Source organism: Arachis ipaensis, chromosome B3, assembly GCF_059453495.1.
Source record: "Arachis ipaensis isolate K30076 ecotype BB chromosome B3, ASM5945349v1, whole genome shotgun sequence".
In the NCBI taxonomy this organism is placed as follows: domain Eukaryota; kingdom Viridiplantae; phylum Streptophyta; class Magnoliopsida; order Fabales; family Fabaceae; genus Arachis; species Arachis ipaensis.
This window is the reverse complement of record NC_142438.1, coordinates 108887120-108904441: the sequence shown is the minus strand read 5'-3', so window position 1 is coordinate 108904441 and position 17322 is coordinate 108887120. Positions and strand designations below refer to the sequence as shown.

General features: G+C 35.7%; 1 protein-coding gene across 1 annotated transcript; it reads right to left on the bottom strand.

Annotated features, from left to right (window-relative positions):
• Nucleotides 1–7554: 7554 nt before the first annotated feature.
• TRH1 (Potassium transporter family protein) lies at nucleotides 7555–13732 on the bottom strand. The gene is made up of 9 exons (XM_016333958.3): nucleotides 13227–13732; nucleotides 12369–12612; nucleotides 11968–12216; nucleotides 11778–11828; nucleotides 11153–11413; nucleotides 11018–11070; nucleotides 10251–10365; nucleotides 9755–10009; nucleotides 7555–9245 (listed from the first exon to the last, which is right to left on the bottom strand). The coding sequence occupies exons 1-9, from the start codon at nucleotides 13308–13310 to the stop codon at nucleotides 8140–8142; spliced, it is 2418 nt and encodes an 805-aa protein (XP_016189444.1). The 5' UTR covers nucleotides 13311–13732; the 3' UTR covers nucleotides 7555–8139.
• Between the last annotated feature and the right edge of the window lie 3590 nt (nucleotides 13733–17322).

Sequence of the window (17322 nt, the reverse complement as noted above, 5' to 3'; positions counted from 1 at the left end):
ATAACTTCCTCTACGAAATTTCATTTTCCTCAAACTTTATATCAATTTAAATATCTTTAAATGAACTTTGATTTAAGGTAAATTTCAACCAATTTTGAAAATAAAAGCTCAAGTTATGATCCGTCAAAATTCACCAAAAACTGGTTTTTACCAAATTCAACAAAATTCTCTAGTTTCCAAAACTTCAAATCCAAACCAAAACAAATACACCCAAAACCAACACAAAGCCTCATACCAACATTTCTCAGTCATCTTCCATCATTCACTATTAAAACCATTTAACCCTCCCTAACTTACTTAGATTTTTATCAACCTCCTCACTTCCTCAATTCAATCAAAATCAAAGCTCACCATCACCACCAATTGTTAACAACAGCAACCACAATATTCCATACTCATTATCATCATTAAAATTCATAATCAAACATAAACAATCACCGTCCCAATCCATCAAAATCATCACAAATATCAATAATCATCAAATATCATCAACACCAATAATCCCCAACAATCACCATCACCCACAAAAATCAATAACCACAAACAATTAACATCAATCCATCATCATATTAGAATCCACCACAATCATACCTCAACATATACATTTTTCTCAATCTCCATCATCATGCATATACCACAAACATAGTTCAAACAATCACATATCCAATCCAATTCTATCCTATTGTTCACTAGCCAAAATTTCTAGAAACATTACATATTACATAAAGGAAATCAAAATCATACCTTGGCCAATTTCCACACAACTCAAAACACCAAGCTCAAACTCAAAGCTCCAAAACCATCAAGCTCACTCCAAAAAACGCCATACCTCAATCTAACATCATATAACATACAAAAACATTACTAGGGCTAATCCAAAATATCAAACCACAAGATTTTGAAGAGACTTACCTTACCCAACGAGATTAGGGGCAAAACTCAACAATATTCCAACGTTAGATCACTCCAAAACAAACAAAATCACAAAATCTACTCAAGAACTAGAACTGAAAATGCAAAAATTCTAGGGCTAGAAAATGGAGTATGAGTTTAGAGTTCTTACTTACAAAGCTTAGTTATAAATGACGGGCTTAACAAGAGCTTCGCTTGGCCGCAAACGTCTCGTCAATCGGAGCTTCGTAGCTCAAGTTATAAGCGAAACAAGATGAATGTGAATAGTGAACCCTCTCCTCTCTTCTCTCAACTCAACAGCGCCCCTTTTTTCATTTGTGGGTGGAAATGAGCTGAATTGGCTCTTAAGTGAGGTATATATATGTTGGGCTTGGACCCAACTTGGGCCCGGTCCAATCCGTTAGCGTTTTTAGCCAATTTGGCCCATTTTGGGCCAAAACCTTTAAGATTAACGTCCAGTTTTCAATTCTAAATTATTTTTGTCCTTTCAAAATAATAAATTTAATTTTCAAAATCTTATTTTTCTCAATACGTGGTACCGGACAGACTAGAGCCAGTTCTGCCGACTTAAGCACCGGTACGCATGGTTACAAAAAAATTTTCTGTAAAAGATATATTTTCCCACTCAGAAAAATTCATTGAATTCAAATTTTACCTTTTTATTTTTAAATTATCATTTCTATATTTTCGGACCTATTCCGGTCAGTTTAAAATTATTATTTTATTAAATGGCTATTCCGGTTCTTACATTTTCCGCTTCCACTACGAAGGTCCATTTTGAGGGATTTAATCTTATCTCATGCTTCTTTATTGTTTTGAATACCTCAATTAAGTCGGGCAAGAGGTTAATATCTTCTTTTGTCTTTGACAAGCATATCGTTCACATAGACTTCCATCAACTTATCAAGGTGAGGTGAAAATACCTTGTTCATTAATCGTTGATATGTAGCTCCAGCATTTTTTAATCCAAAAGGCATTACCACATAACAATAATTTGCTCTAGGAGTGATCAAACAAGTATTTTTTTTTTATTCAGCTTGTATATCGGAATTTGATTGTATCCTGAATATGCATTCATAAAGGGTAGGTATTTGTAGCCTAAAAGCCGAATCTACCATAGCGTCAATGCCAGGAAGAGGGTATGGGTCCTTAGGACAAGCTTTATTGAAGTCGGTATAATTGACACACATTCTCCATTTCCCGTTTTGTTTCTTCACGAGTACTACATTGGCCAGCCACAAAGGTTATTTTACTTCTCTTATGAACCTGGCTTCTAACAAAGCTTGGACCTGCTCTTCAACGACTTGTGCTCTTTCGGGGCCAAGCTTTCGTCATTTCTGTTGTACAAGTCGTGAGCTCGAAAAAATGCAAGCTTGTGATTCATGAGGTCGGGATGTATTCCGAACATATCGGAGACCTTCCATGCGAAAAGATCAGAGTTTTCTTGTAGGATCTTGACGAGATCTGCTTTCAATTCTTTGTCCAAGTTAGCTCCTATGTTTGTTATTTTTTCGACTTGATCTCCGATTTGAATCTTCTCAGTTTTACCATCGGGTTGTGGTCTCAATTCTTTTCGAATTCAGACACAGCCAAGTTCGATGCTATTGACCTCTTTCTCCATTGCACATCCATGCAGGTTCAAGCTCTCATTGTAGCACCTTCTCGCCAATTTCTGATCTCCTCTCATGGTGGCTATTCCCTCTGAAGTTGGAAATTTCATACAGAGATGAGGGATAGAGACGACCGCATCAAGCCGATTTAATGTTGTCTGACCTATTAGAGCATTGTAGGCTGATGCTACATCAACCACAATATAGTCTATACTCAAAGTTTTGGACCTCGTACCTTTACCAAAAGTGGTGTGCAATAAAATGAAGCTAAGAGGTCAGATTGGTGTATCCCTCAATCCAAAAAGAGAGTGTCGGGGTATGCTCCAAGTTCTTTTTCTTCCAAGCCTAACTTGTCGAAGGCAAGTTTGAACAAAATGTCGGCCGAACTTCCTTGGTCCACCAGAGTCCTGTAGAGATTTGCATTAGCGAGTATCATTGTGATCACAACGGGATCGTTGAGCCCCAGTGTTATCCATTGAGCATCTTCTTTTGTGAAGGAGATAGTGGGCAAGTCGGGGGCTTCAACCTCCTCCCCAACTTGATAAGCTTCTTTCAAATGCCTTTTACAGGAAGACTTAGTTAATCTGTCTCCTGCAAATCCTCCGGCTATCATGTGAATGTGTCTATCAAGATTTTATGGGGGCCGATCTCCTTCACTCCTGTCTTACTCCTCTCTTTTTCTTTTCCCTTGATCATCCGATCCTTTTGCCAAGTATCTTTCTAAACGTCCTTCCTGAGCCACTTTTTCTATCACATTTTTCAAGTCGTAGCAATCATTGGTATGTCATATATCTTGTGATATTCGTAATATTCTATCCGACTTCCACCTTTCTTATTTTTGATGGTTCGGGGAGGTGAAAATTTTTCGGTATGCAGATCTCTCGGTAGATGACCAGAAGGGAAACTCACAAAGGGGTGTATTTATGATATCTTCGAGACTTTTTTGAGTTGTACTCATCCTTTTTCTTCGCTTCCTTCTCTTTATCTCGAGCCTGGTAAGGAGGATTTTGTCTTGGAGCAAGCTCTTTTAGTCAGTCATTCTCTTCCATATTCATATTTTTTTCGCTCACTCTTGTACCTCGTACAGGGAGGTCGGGTGCCGTGATGTGAAGGTTATCGTCGGCTTAGAATTTTTTCTCGGTAAAAGAAATCGCTTCGTTGCAAGTATAATTTCAAACCGAAAAATAACCCTCAATCAAAGTTTAATTTTGTTTGTCACAAGTGCAAACTAATAAAAATACCGAGAGTATTAGAGCTCGGGTCGTCTCTCAAAGGAATTGCAGTGAGGTATGCATGTTATTGGTTATGAGGTTCAAGGGGTGGTTTGCAAATAAGAAGGTAATAATCTAAATGACAAGAAAATTAAAGTAGACAATAAAGTAAATCAACAACTAAAGATAACAAATACTAAAAAGGGGCATTCATGGCAAGGACTGAGAATCTAGGTTTTCTATCCTAGTCATTAATCATAACACAATAATTACCAAGAGATAATCCTATTCCGTTATTTCCAACATCGGGAGAAAATCAAATAAGACTAGTTAATCTCAATCCATAAGTCCTAATCAACTTACTAATTGAATTAGCAAAAGATTAGCGTCAATGGAAACAATATTAACAAACAGCTCTAGATCACCAACATAAGTTGGGTGTTAATGACTCAAGAGCACCTAATTTCTCTTTCCAAGCTAAGAATGCACAAAATCTACTCTAAAGCCCAACCAAGCATTTTGTCAAAAAATTGGAAGGCATAAAAGAAAAGCATAGTAAAATTGCAAGAAATATAAAATCTACAACTACCAATTGCAAGAAATAATAACAACAACTCAAACAAATATCAAAGAAACATAAAACCTCAAATTGCATTAAAGGGAATCAAAATTAACAAGAGTTCATAAAACTAAGAAGTGGCATAAAAAGGAAAATTAACAAGAAGAACTAAGAGAACAAAGATGTAATAACAAGAAGTTGCAAAGAAAACTAGATGAAAACAAGAATTAAAACCTAAATCTAAGAGAGTTTGACCTAAATCTATCCTAATTCTAGAGAGAAGCTCTTCTCTCTCTCTAGAAAACTACCCTAAAACATGGTCCTAAGCTACACTAATTGCTCCCCACCTTCTTCCTTCTTGATTTCAGCCTCAAATAGCTTCAAAAATGAGCTGGATTTGGGCCTGGATGGCTCAGAAATTGCCCCCAACATATTCACTTTAATGAGGTCACGTGACTAGCGTCACGCGTGCACGTCGCCTGGCAGATTTTCTCATCACGTGTACGCGTGGGTCACGCGTATGCATCGCCATGAATCTTCCAAATCCTTATTTTCTATGAATTCTCCATCTTGCATGCTTTTCTCTTCACTCCCTTGATCTATTTCTTGTCTCTTAACTCTGAAATCACTAACAAACATATCAAGGCATCGAGTGAAATCAAAGTGAATTAAATTTAGCAAATTAAGAGGCTAAAAAGCATGTTTTTTACTCTTAAGCACAATTTAGGAGAAATTCACAAAACCATGCTATTTCATTGAATAAATGTGAGATAAGTTGGTAAAAAATCCTCTAAATTCAACACAAAATAAACCCTAAAAATGGGGTTTATCATGCCACTTTGATATGGATTGGGAGAATTGTCCCTCTTTGAGGCCATTGACTAGCCCCCATTATCACTGCTTCTGTAGGCAAAGTTTGAATCTCCAAGCAAGCTTTGTTTAATCTTTCCATGAAGCTCGAAGAGTTTCTTTGACCTCTTGCTTGACTCCCATGAGGCTTGGAGCATGTTTTGACTTTATCTTTCTGAATGGAGAATCGAGTAAGAAACTTTCTTGCAAGATCGTCGAAACAGGTTACAAACCTGGGTGGTAGACTGTCAAACCACTTCATCGCCGCTTTATTTAGCGTCATCGAGAAATCTTCATAACGAGTTGCATCTGACGTGTTAGCCAAGTACATCCGGCTTTTAAAGTTGCTTAGATGGTGTCTCGGGTCGGTCGTTCCGTCCTAAAGGTCCATGTCAGGGCTCTTAAAGATTCTTGGGACCCTAGCCCTCATGATCTTTTCAATGAATGGATCTTCTCCTCCAAAAGGGGTTTCTTCCTGATCTGCATGATTGCTTCGACCTCGAAGGTCGGCTTGTAATTTCAAAAGCTTTTCTTCTATTTCTCTTCGTCGACGTACTTCCCTTCTCAGGTCTCTTTCAACTTCTCTTTGCCGCTCTATCTCCTTCTCAAGTTGTTCTAGTCGGCCATGGTGTCTGTGCACGAGTCCCATGAGTTCTGTTGGATGTCAGTTCACCATATCCTCTGGTGGGTGTATATCTGAGTTGATTCTCCGGAGTTTAGGATTTTGCGAAGTCCTTCTTCATTAGGACCGTCCGTTCTATCTCGTCACGGAGGTATTACTATTGCATGATTGTCGTTGTGATGTTATGGCTCGGATTTGGATGCTATATGTCCATCTTCAAGTTGATCGTCCACCATAGTTGGGTGTAGACTTCCAAGTCCTTGGCAACAGCGCCAATATTTTGAGGGTTACCTAAAACTGGATTGCTTTTGGGCTTGAACGTGAGGTTTGGACTCCTTTGGAGCAGCATCCGACGTCTACTAGTGTCAAAGTGCCACCATTCGAGTTTCTCGTGAGAAGGTGGAGAGTGGTACCTGCAACGGACTCCGATACTTAAGTTAGCAAGGGTTTAAGCAAGTTTTTACTAGATTGGGTTCAAATTATACCTAAGGGTGTCAGGGTATTTATAAGTGTAGAGGTAGGATCAATATCATCTACCTTTGGAGTAGTTCCACCTTGATGGTGGGTTTATTACTCCTTTTTGTTAGGAAGGTTGTTGAGATATCCTTTCTAGATGAATAGGAGAGATAGTAGGAGTTGGTTACTTATTTAGATAAGTAGGACCGAATTCATGTCATTGTGTCCGACCTTTATGAGGCCAGGTAAGTGTCAGTCCGGCTAATACCTGTTAATTAGGCTTTATTCATTTTGAATCTGACTGTGTTATGAGTCAGGGTATGAACAAATACTAGAATAAACATTAGGTGCTTTTAAATTTAAAATTTAAAAATACTATAATAGTTTTTAGAATTTTGATATTAATTAATATATGAGGTTATATTAGACTTTTTAATTTTGATAAACACAAGCCAACTTTGAAAAGCTCTCCCCTTAGGTGTTTTTAAAAGCACCCCTACCTTTTAAAAGCTCAAGCACAAGCACATGAACTTTTTGTTTTACCAAATGCAAAATAAGGTGCTTATGCTTTTGAAAAGCACAAATACCTCTTCAAAAAACTTTACCAAACCAAGCCAAAGTATGACAACTAAAACAAATGTAAAAATAAAAACAACAAATAAAAATATAATTTTGTACAACTCTAATATAAAAAATCTATACTTTAAAAAAAATGAATTCAAATTTTTAAAATAATAAACTATATTTTAATTTATATTATATTTTAATTAAATTATATAAAATTATATATAAATTATTAAATAAATATTCTGTAAAATAATGTTAATATAAAACAATTTAAATTTAACATTAATCTATATATTATTTAATTAATTTTTAAATAATATAATATTTATTAAAATACACTATATAGTATAATTAATTTAATTTATCTTGCCGCACTTCGCTCGAATCTCACTGGTAATATTACAATTGTTTATACGTTTTAGATGCTATAATAGTAATACCTGCTGAGATATGACCAGAAATGGGCTAGTTAATTTAGGAAATCAAGGGAGGATAGTTGAGATCATGAGGCCAATTTAGGAAAACTGAATTCGTACACTGTGCGAGAGTATGGTACTATCGAGAATTACTCGTTCTTAATTATACGACAATGCGATCAAAAAAGGGACCAGTCATGACTTGGATTGAGGAGTGTTCGTTCACACTACATCTATTTCCGATATTTAATCAAGAAAGGTCGAAACGGGCCCTGAAACTGAAAGAACGAATTAACGAAATTAATGACCTTTCGTGGCACAAAAGACTACCGTGATAAACGTTGACGTAAAATTTGATAAAAAGCAATTTCTTTATTAATAACGAACAAATCGGACTACTAACAATAAGGGTTAAAATTAATAAATAAATACAGCCAAAATTCATATCCACTGAATGCTGCTTATCACGTCTGTATTTCTTGCATGGCGTCATTCTTAGTACGGAACATTTAATTATTTCGAGCGATGAAGATTACAAAAAACGACCAAAAGAAAGTACCTTGTAAGTGCGAAGGCAGCAGTAGATGCCGACATGCAAACTACTGAATGAAATCGAACTTCACTCCCAATCTCAACTACGATTTGGAAAGCTCAAACTCAATAAACAGGTACATATACAGACAGGAGCTCCAAGAAACTCATTACCGTCCAACAAATTAGTCATTTACATACCTTGTCAGCGCCATCACAAAATCATAACATCTTGACAATAGATGCTGCTATCTTCAAGCATGCCAATGGGAGATTCTTGAGCAACATCCATTTAAGTTGCACCTGCTAGAGTAGCATAACCATGCCTGTCGTTGGAGCACAAGGGGCTTCCTGTCATGGCTTGCATAAATTACATCCTCAGTCAAGATCTCGTCATAAACGTGAACTAGACATGGTAATTCATTCCAACCTTAATGAGACAAATATGAGGAATGTTTAGGCCTACAGCAGGAGAGCGACAATTTTTCCGGAGGAAAGAATAAAGGTTGATGGTGAACTGCTTTAAGAATGACGAGTTCCACTTGGCCTTCACGTGAGAATGACCTATTACATATGCTGCTCCAGCACGTTTAGCTTCAACAAGTTCCATGAGTTCTTCCTTAACTCGTGGATCCTTGTATATTGTATTGATCAACTCAAACCTAATCCGGCGTCTGTTGTTGAGTTCGGGCGATTCTTGCTCATACATGGACTGCAGCTTCTTAAGTGCAGGGGATTTGCTACTAGTAACAGTCAAAGCCCCAGGAAGACTTGTACTGCTGCCTTCTTCAGATCCAGAGGCAGATTCTGACATTAGCAATCTTGTCCCAAACTTACCTGATGTCCTAACCACTGCCATCCGGCCATCCACCAAACCCTCTTGGCTTCCAGAACAACCTTCTGCTTCCAATTGAATGTATTCTGCTATACTCATTACCAGCTCATTTTCAAAATCATTTTCATGGCTGTAGACATCTTTATAGCCATTACGAACAATGCACCGGTATAATCTAAAAGATTTGGGACCTACTCTGCCAATTAGGTAACGTTCCTTATGGGGCACAGAAGGCACAGGTACGGTCTTAATACAGACAAAAACAACCACTTGGTAAAAAGCTGGCAAATTTGTCAAGAAATGGGTAAAACTGGCAGGGATTCCAGTAGCCAATTCAGTATATATAAGCCCCAGTCCCGGAACCCTAACAATCCCAAGACTAGGACCCAGTGTGAGGATCCACTTCATTGAAACTTTGTTATGCATGTCAAATAAATACTTTTTCCTTGAACCATAATGCCAGGCGTACATAACAACCATGAAGAGTGCAGAGAGCACAAGTGGAACCCAACCACCTTTTGGGATTTTCATGCAGTAAGACGAAAGGAAGAGAACCTCAATTGAACCAAAAAATAAAACAAATCCTATAGCAAGTAGAAGACTTTGATGCCTTACAATGTTGATGACTAGTGACATCAACCATGTGGTCACAAACATCACAATCAGACTCGCAATCCCTGCAATAAAGATATCATGAGATGAGAGTCAGCAGCCAATAAATAGGGCCGCATCAGTGTAATAACACCAACAATTTTTAAAAAGTTCACATTTGCTCAATGTTAGAGTATCCTTTTTACCCTATCACTTAAACATATATTGCAACATCATTGAAATTGCATAACAGTATATGATTATGATAATCTTGAAAAGTTGACACTAATAGTGCATCACGATTTGCTACTTTTTTCATTTCCTAAGAAAAGGTTTTACAGACATTTCAAAGAGAAAGGCATAACATGCTTCACTAATAATGTAAAACATTTATCACATAAGATAAAACATTTATCACATAATAAACATTTATACACACACACAAAAAATAAAAATAAAAACTAAAAAATAAAAAAATCTATCATTAATATTTTAATCAATATATAAATAAATAACCTAACATAAAAACAAAAGTACCATAACCCGTTAATTTAACATTGGAGATTTTAAAGATCATTGTTTTGACACAACTTACCATAAGCATATCCTATATGGTTCTTGTCTCCAAAACCAACTGTCATAACCAGGCTAATTATCAAAAGTACCCAATTTATCTCAGGAATATATGTCTGACCATGAATCCACCTTCTGGAATGCACTGCTTTAACACGAGGGAAACATTCAAATGCATGACATTGTTGGACAATTGAGAATGTTGAAGAGATGACACCCTGACTTGCAACTATTGCTGCCAAAGCAGCCACCACAAATACTGGCCAGAATAGGATATCTACATAAGAGAAAAACATTCTGACATAAATTAAAAAGACTTAACAGCTATGAATTCTAGTAGAAACATACTACAGGTTATTGCTTCCAGCTAAATATTCAGTACAACCTGAAAAATTCATACCAACAACCACTCAATGTTTATGCACCTTATGAATGCAGATAATAGTGATTCATGCTGTTCAGAAATTTCCGAGATGACCTATCATACTTTTTAATTACTAGCATTCACATTAGCTAACCTGGAATAGAAGCATAAAAGCTTATGGGCACTGCAGATAAATTCTTTGAAAGAAAAGCAGCCTGTCCCATATATTGAAGAATAAGACATGGATAAACGACACAACAAAATGAAACCTGCATGGCAACAAGGATATAATCACAACTGTTACAACAATCATCTCTAAAAACAAAATCAATCTAACAATTGCAGCATTCTGTTTAAAAATGAGGATTCGCCTATAAAGGCCTCTTTTTTTTGTGGGATATAAATTAAGGCCTACTTTTTATGCCTAGGATCATGGATGCAGGCAAATATGGGTCAATTCAAAGATTGTTTTCACAATCCACTTTAGCCTGAAATGTCAGTTAGCTATAGTCATTTTATAAATGTCAGTTACTTATAGTCTGTCTAATTTCCTCTGGCTGTAATGCTTGTGCAGCATATAATTAAAAAAAGACTCCATATGAGACTAATATATCAGTATGCAATACAAAATAGTGAGTATGGTTGAATCAACTGCTCCCTCAAATTAATCGACTTCATGTTAACTTGCCATCTGAGTACAGTTCTTCATTGCCTAATATCATCTACTATAGTATATATTAGTCACATGAAATATCAGTCTGAAAAGTTTATTACATGTAGGCACGTATAATGACAAAAGGAAAGTTTCATCACCATAACTGAATCCTAAAGTTAAATAACAGTAATCGTTCTTGGGCATCTGTTTATAGGGAACCCAGTATGAAGTTGAAATACTCATTAATATGCATTCAGTGCACTTACCCTTATAGGTGCTTGTCTGTAGTACCCAAGGTCTGCAAACATAGCTTCAGTCCCTGAAGTTATAACAAGAAAACCATAATGAATCTGGCAATGACAATGGTTCAGTAGAACTTGAATTTCAGATTTGACACTGACCTGTAACACACAGAAATACTCCTCCTAGATTGGCCCATCCATCTTTTCCTGTAACCGAAAAGAACTTGTATATATAATATGGAGAAAGAGCCTTATATACTCTTGGATTCCACTTGATTACATTGTAAATGCCAACCGCGAAAATAGACAGTAACCATAAGAGCATTATGGGAGGAAACATGAAGGCAACCTTGTCGGCACCACGGTGTTGCAGAACAAAGAGTCCAACCAGCAGAACACAAGAAATAAAAGGTATCATACCTGTGTAATGATATAAATGTAAATTTTCATCACAAACATTTCATAATATTGTTTGGAGAAGAGAATAGACTGATATCTGTGGGGAAACTTAAGTGTATAAAGTTTCAGAATCAATTTCCCAATTCCCTATTCTTTTCTTTATACTGAAAAATACCAAAAAGCAAACTTTATTCTACATTTTAGGAAATAGCTGTTCATCAGGAAGACAGGAAAGCATCTGAATAGGCTCAAGTCACAATGATCAAAAGACCATAACTTTCTGTTAGAGTCAGCCAACCCAAATCATTATTTTATATCCTTTAAGTTATTCAAGTTAGAGCATTTTAGATATTGTTGGGTGGAAGAATAGCATTTTTCCACTTACTGTTGTCTGTAATCTTTGCTTCGATCCTCAGACCTTCAACTGACGAGAGAACTGCAAGATATATTTCTCATAAAGTCAAGAAAGATACTTATAGTGGTAATAAGGGATTAACAAAAAAAAAGTAACATTGATCAGATAAATTTTACCAGACACACTAGCATATTTATGAGCACAAAGTGTGCTCCCTTACCTGAAATGGCAGGCATGAGTGCACCAACACAAATTGCCATACAAGCACCCAATAAAACAAAAAGAAGCAGTGCCGGTTTTGACCTCTTGTGCTTCTCAACAAATTTTTTCAGAGGTGACGGTGGTATACTTCTATTTGAACAACCAGGCTTGTGATATGCAGAAAGCTCCTCATCAGATGCTTGATGGTTAGGAAGCAAACAAAATTTGGCATTTCTGCAAAGCTGGGAATACAAAGCAACAGTTCCCCCTGCACAAGTTCAATGTTTTAGTACCACTACACTCATTGCACAGAAATTTCCAAGGTACTAAATTACCACCCACCAACAAACACACAGACACAGACACACACAAAGGAAAAAAGAGGATTAGAAGAATCATCATAAAGGAAATGGACCTTACCTTCACCATTATCATCTGCATTCAACATGATAATAGCATACTTCAACAAAGAAATGAGAGAGAGAGTCCAAAAAATCAAAGAAAATGCACCAAATATCACATCCTCATTTTGAATATGTTGCAGCTTTCCAGCAAATATACTTTGATAGACATACAGAGGGGAGGTGCTCAGATCTCCAAACAAATAGCCTAAACTCTGGTATGACAGAAACAGAAGTGCTTTACGTTGAAATCTGCCGTCCACCTGTTTATAAAGACAAATCAGACACTATGGACTTGTTTTTTTGTTTTCTTTTTAACTTCAATAAAGCAAACTTCAGCTCAAAATGTAAATATAAATAAATAAACAAAAAACCATGAACGAAAATACAAGAGGCATTGAACATTTCTATAAAATGCTGTATTGCGAATTGCCACCCAATAAGAGACAACAGAACTGCATCACAGCACATTCTATGGAAGAAACCTGTGGCTTATGGTGATAAACAGTTTCAGCTTAATTTTTGAAGCTCCTACCAACAACACAGCAGCAAGAAGCTAATCTTTCACGAACCTAGAAGTAAGATATATTATATTGTTTCCAGATCAGCGATCCAACGGATCTTATTCTTTATTTCGCTTAATTCTCTTGTTAAGATAAAAATTTCTTCAAAAGCGCAGCTATCCAATGATCATTGATACAATTAAATTGGACATTCAATTCGTTCGGTTTTGGATCGAAGAAAAGGAAATTGAATCTGAAAAATGAAAGCAAACGCAGAAAAGCCATAGTTGGTTCGAATGTATCACAATAAGTATTTCAAGTTAGGGTTTGAATTGTGGCGAAAACAGAGAGAAAGTGAGGAAACCATAACGTACCGTGGTCGATGAACTCCGTTGGGAACCATAAGGTACCACGGTAGATGAACCCCGATTGTCTCTGTCGGCATCGTCTGAGTTCATAGCGAAGCTGCCACAGGAACAGAGCAGCGTTCTTTCTGGTTATGGCGTTGAATCAGATTAAACGTAGAAATTCCTCTTCTCTTGGGGATAAAAGAAAGGGAAAGTCAATTCCTGAAGTGATTAGACCGCGAAACTGCCTCTAACTTCTCTAACTAATGTTTTTCCGCCATTTGCAGACTGGCGTGTAAAAAAGCTGTGAGAACTTTCACCTGTGAAAAAATCAGCGTTGTCATTAATTTTTGGGTTCTGTGTGGTTGGGCCGTTGGTGAAATAAAAATGATCAAATTCTAATAAATGATAAATTATCAAATTTTAACTATACTAACAAATTTCACTCAAATTTTATTCCTCAATCAAAATATGCTTTCAATATAAAAAAATGGGATGAATGTTTGATAATAATGCTACTGTTCTTTGAATCTAATGGATAAGCATTTATCTTATCTTTGAGTTCTTAATTGATTGATTGCATGCATGTCGTAATTTTGCGTATTCTTCCTTATATTTTTGTCTTTTGAAATTTTATTTTTAGCGATTGTTTTGTTTATTTTTCTAATTATAATGTTCTTTACTAATTTTTTTTGGTTGAGTTAAGTTTTATTTTGATTCTTGATATTTGCAAGTTGCATTGATTTAGGTCTAGTTTGGGTAAATAACTTAATTAATTTTTTTTTAAAAAATAACTTAAATAATAAATGACTATATTAAAAGTAGTTTATAAATAAGTTATTTTGTATTTAGATTTTTTGTTTTAAAAGTATTTATTTTATAAAAATGTAGTAAAAAATAGTAATATTATGAGAGAAGTCATTTTTTTTAACTTCTCTATAAGCTCTTAAATAACTTCTTAGAAAGCCGCAATTTGATTTTGAAAATTGCACCAGACATTAATACTACTACTTTTCATAAGTCAAAAGCTCAAAAAACTTACTTTTGAAACTTTTCAAACGGGCCTTTAGTCTCTGATATTTTAATTGTTCTAATTTAGTTCCCAAAATTTAAAAAAGTACACTATATTAGTCCCTCGTTTATTTTTTGTCATCAGAACAGTAATACCATGTGACATGGTTTACTCCTTGCCAATGGTTAGTTGAGCTGGCAAATAAAAAAATTACACCAATTTAATCTTTTCTCTTTTATAACCTAAATAAAAAAATATTGTCGTCTTTTTTATATACGTGCATCTGTTTTACCGTCCGAAAGTTATTTTTTCTTCTCACCACTGCTTCCTCCTCTATCCTTTGCTACCACCACCACCTCCTCTTCCTCTCCGCAAACTTCTACCACTCTTTTCACTCCCACTTCATCTTTTGCACCCACTTTTCTCAAACTCAAACCTTTTCAACGCCATCATCATCCATAACAACAACAACAGTACCAACAATAATAACGCTTTCAAACTGTAGCAACTTTTTCTCCTCCTTCTTCCCTTACCTTTCTTTCCTCATCTCCCACCCATGGCTCGAGTGGTCTCGCTTCCTCTCCCACCTTACCTCTTTTAAGTACCTCCACTACCTGCCCTGTAGCCACAAAACCCTCGCGCCACCCCTAGTTGTCACTCCAATTCAATACCGAAGTTGTCACTTACTTCGTCTTCGTCGTTGATAGACCCTGCTGTTCATGTTTTCTTCCATTCTCAATCTAATTATTTGCTTTCAATTGTTGACAAATATTGAATTGAATTGAACGATTGTATGCTTAACAACTCATTCAACAGCATAAAAAATAGATACACATGTATAAAAACAATCCAAAACAGGATTTAGAAAGGGAAAAAGAAGTTTTCTGGTTTTGGTTATAAAAGGAAAAAATGATCGAATTGGTGCAATTACATTAGTTGTTAGCAAGGAATAAGCCACGCCACTCATGGAGTTACTATTCCAATGATGAAAAATGGATATAGGACGTGGTGCACTTTTTTAAATTTGGAGGACTAAATTAGAGCAACTGAAATCTTGAGAACTAAATTAGTGTAACTTGCGAATCTCAGGGACCAAAGTGGAGGTTTAACTCAAAATTTGTTAATTTTAATTCCAATTTAATAAAAAAATAAATATACTCTTTGAATTTTGTTAAAAATTTCTTTAAAGTTTAGACACTTATTAGAAAGTAGGAACACAAAAGTAAAAATATTTTATAATAAAGTAATTTTTTTTTACATTTCAAAACTATTATAAATTTATTGAATATAAAGCTATAAGAAATTTTGTGGAATACTCCGCACTAATAATCATAATAAAAGTTTCAATAAAGAAAATAATCATAATTAAAAGATAATATCTCGAGTCGACTTGTTACTACATTAGCCATAGTTTTAAAAATCGAATCGGACCAATCGATTCAATTGAATTTAGGAACCAGTCTTTTAGCCATTTCAATTAACATAAAATACCATCTAACAAAAAACTAACGAAAAAATCGATAGAGTGAATAGTAAACCATGTGAATCAGTTCGTTATTTGAGAGTTTTGGTTTAGTGTTAATTTTTTTTAAAATAATACCGTTTTAATTTAAAAAAAAAGAATTTCTCTCTTTTTAAACCACCCATTACCTTAAATTTGTGTAAGTTAGTTGTTTATTATTATTATTATTATTATTATTATTATTATTATTATTATTATTATTATTATTAGGGGTAAGTATTGTTTTGATCCCTAATATTGAGGGTTAGAATCGAAACTGTCCCTGATCTAATTTTTTATTTAAAATCGTCCTTAATGTTGCATTTCAATTTAAAATCGTCCTTTTTATTTTTTCGAACATAAATGCCCTTTTCATCGTTACAGGTAGTTATCACAATAGACAAGCATAATAAAAATTTGTATAATAAAAAAAAGAAAAGCATTATAAATATATATCTAATGGAAAAAAAAGGGTAAAGTGATGTCAATCTCCCACTGTTGTAGATTCCACCATCGTCGACCTCGTGGAGGGAGAACGCCATGGCTGTCCAAAGCTCAACCTCGTCTCGAAGCAAATCTTCCCGCATGGTAGATTGCTACTTTATTCCCAAGGCGAGAGGCCGGTGTTGCGAACCTCGGGGACCAAGGAGAACTCTGGTCGCAGATTATGGGGCTGTGTTTACTATGAGGTTTGTTTTTTTCTTTTCTTCTGAATTGAGCTGTTTGGGTGATGGATTGGAGAGTGAAAATGGTGGTTATGTGTAGGTGCATCAAGGCAGCAACTTCTTTCGTTGAACAGATCCAGAGACAGAGGTGAAACACTCAGAAATTGCAAGAATGAGGAGGACGGTTTCCTCGTTGAAATCATGAACAAAAGCGGCAGAGTGGAAGCTAATGGTCGTTGCTGTGTTAGGATTTTTTGGGTGGGTTGGGTTTGTGTATTTGCTACTGCAGAATTTTTCTATGGTAAGGCCACAGTGTGTAATTCCATTGAACCTGGTATGAAAAGGGTGTAGGAGTATGATGCTGATGTTGCTGTAGGTAAATTGTGCTGGGGTTTATTTATTAGGTGGGTTCACTGAATCTGTTCTGTTGAATTGGTTTCAACATGTATGAATGACAATTATGTAAGCATGGTTGCCTGGTTGGTGCTTGAAATGTGAGTAGAATTTCTGGTTGGCAAATACCTGGGTTCCATTACTGAACAATTCCATAACAATGTTGTAAACATGAAACAAAGACAAACTTAACTCAACATGGTAAATGTCATAATAACATACATAATAAACAGTGTTTCACACCCAGAATTAATCTCAAATGGGTTGGCTGGTCTAAGCCAGTAATTAAGTACAACAGTCAGATGTTCATAGGCAAAATATCACCAACAAAAAGTAGCTAACAAGTCCACACTGATAGTACCAGAAACTTAATACAAACATAACTCAAAATAAGCCAACATGCATTGTATACAATCAGGACAATACGATGCTAAGTTTTCCATTTCCCTAAAGCAATCCCCATTTTCTTGGAGGCAACTTTTCCATTAACTTCAGTTTCTTTGAAAAAACGTAAGGTGCTCCAGAAATCCTGGCAGAGAAGTGGCCAACAGG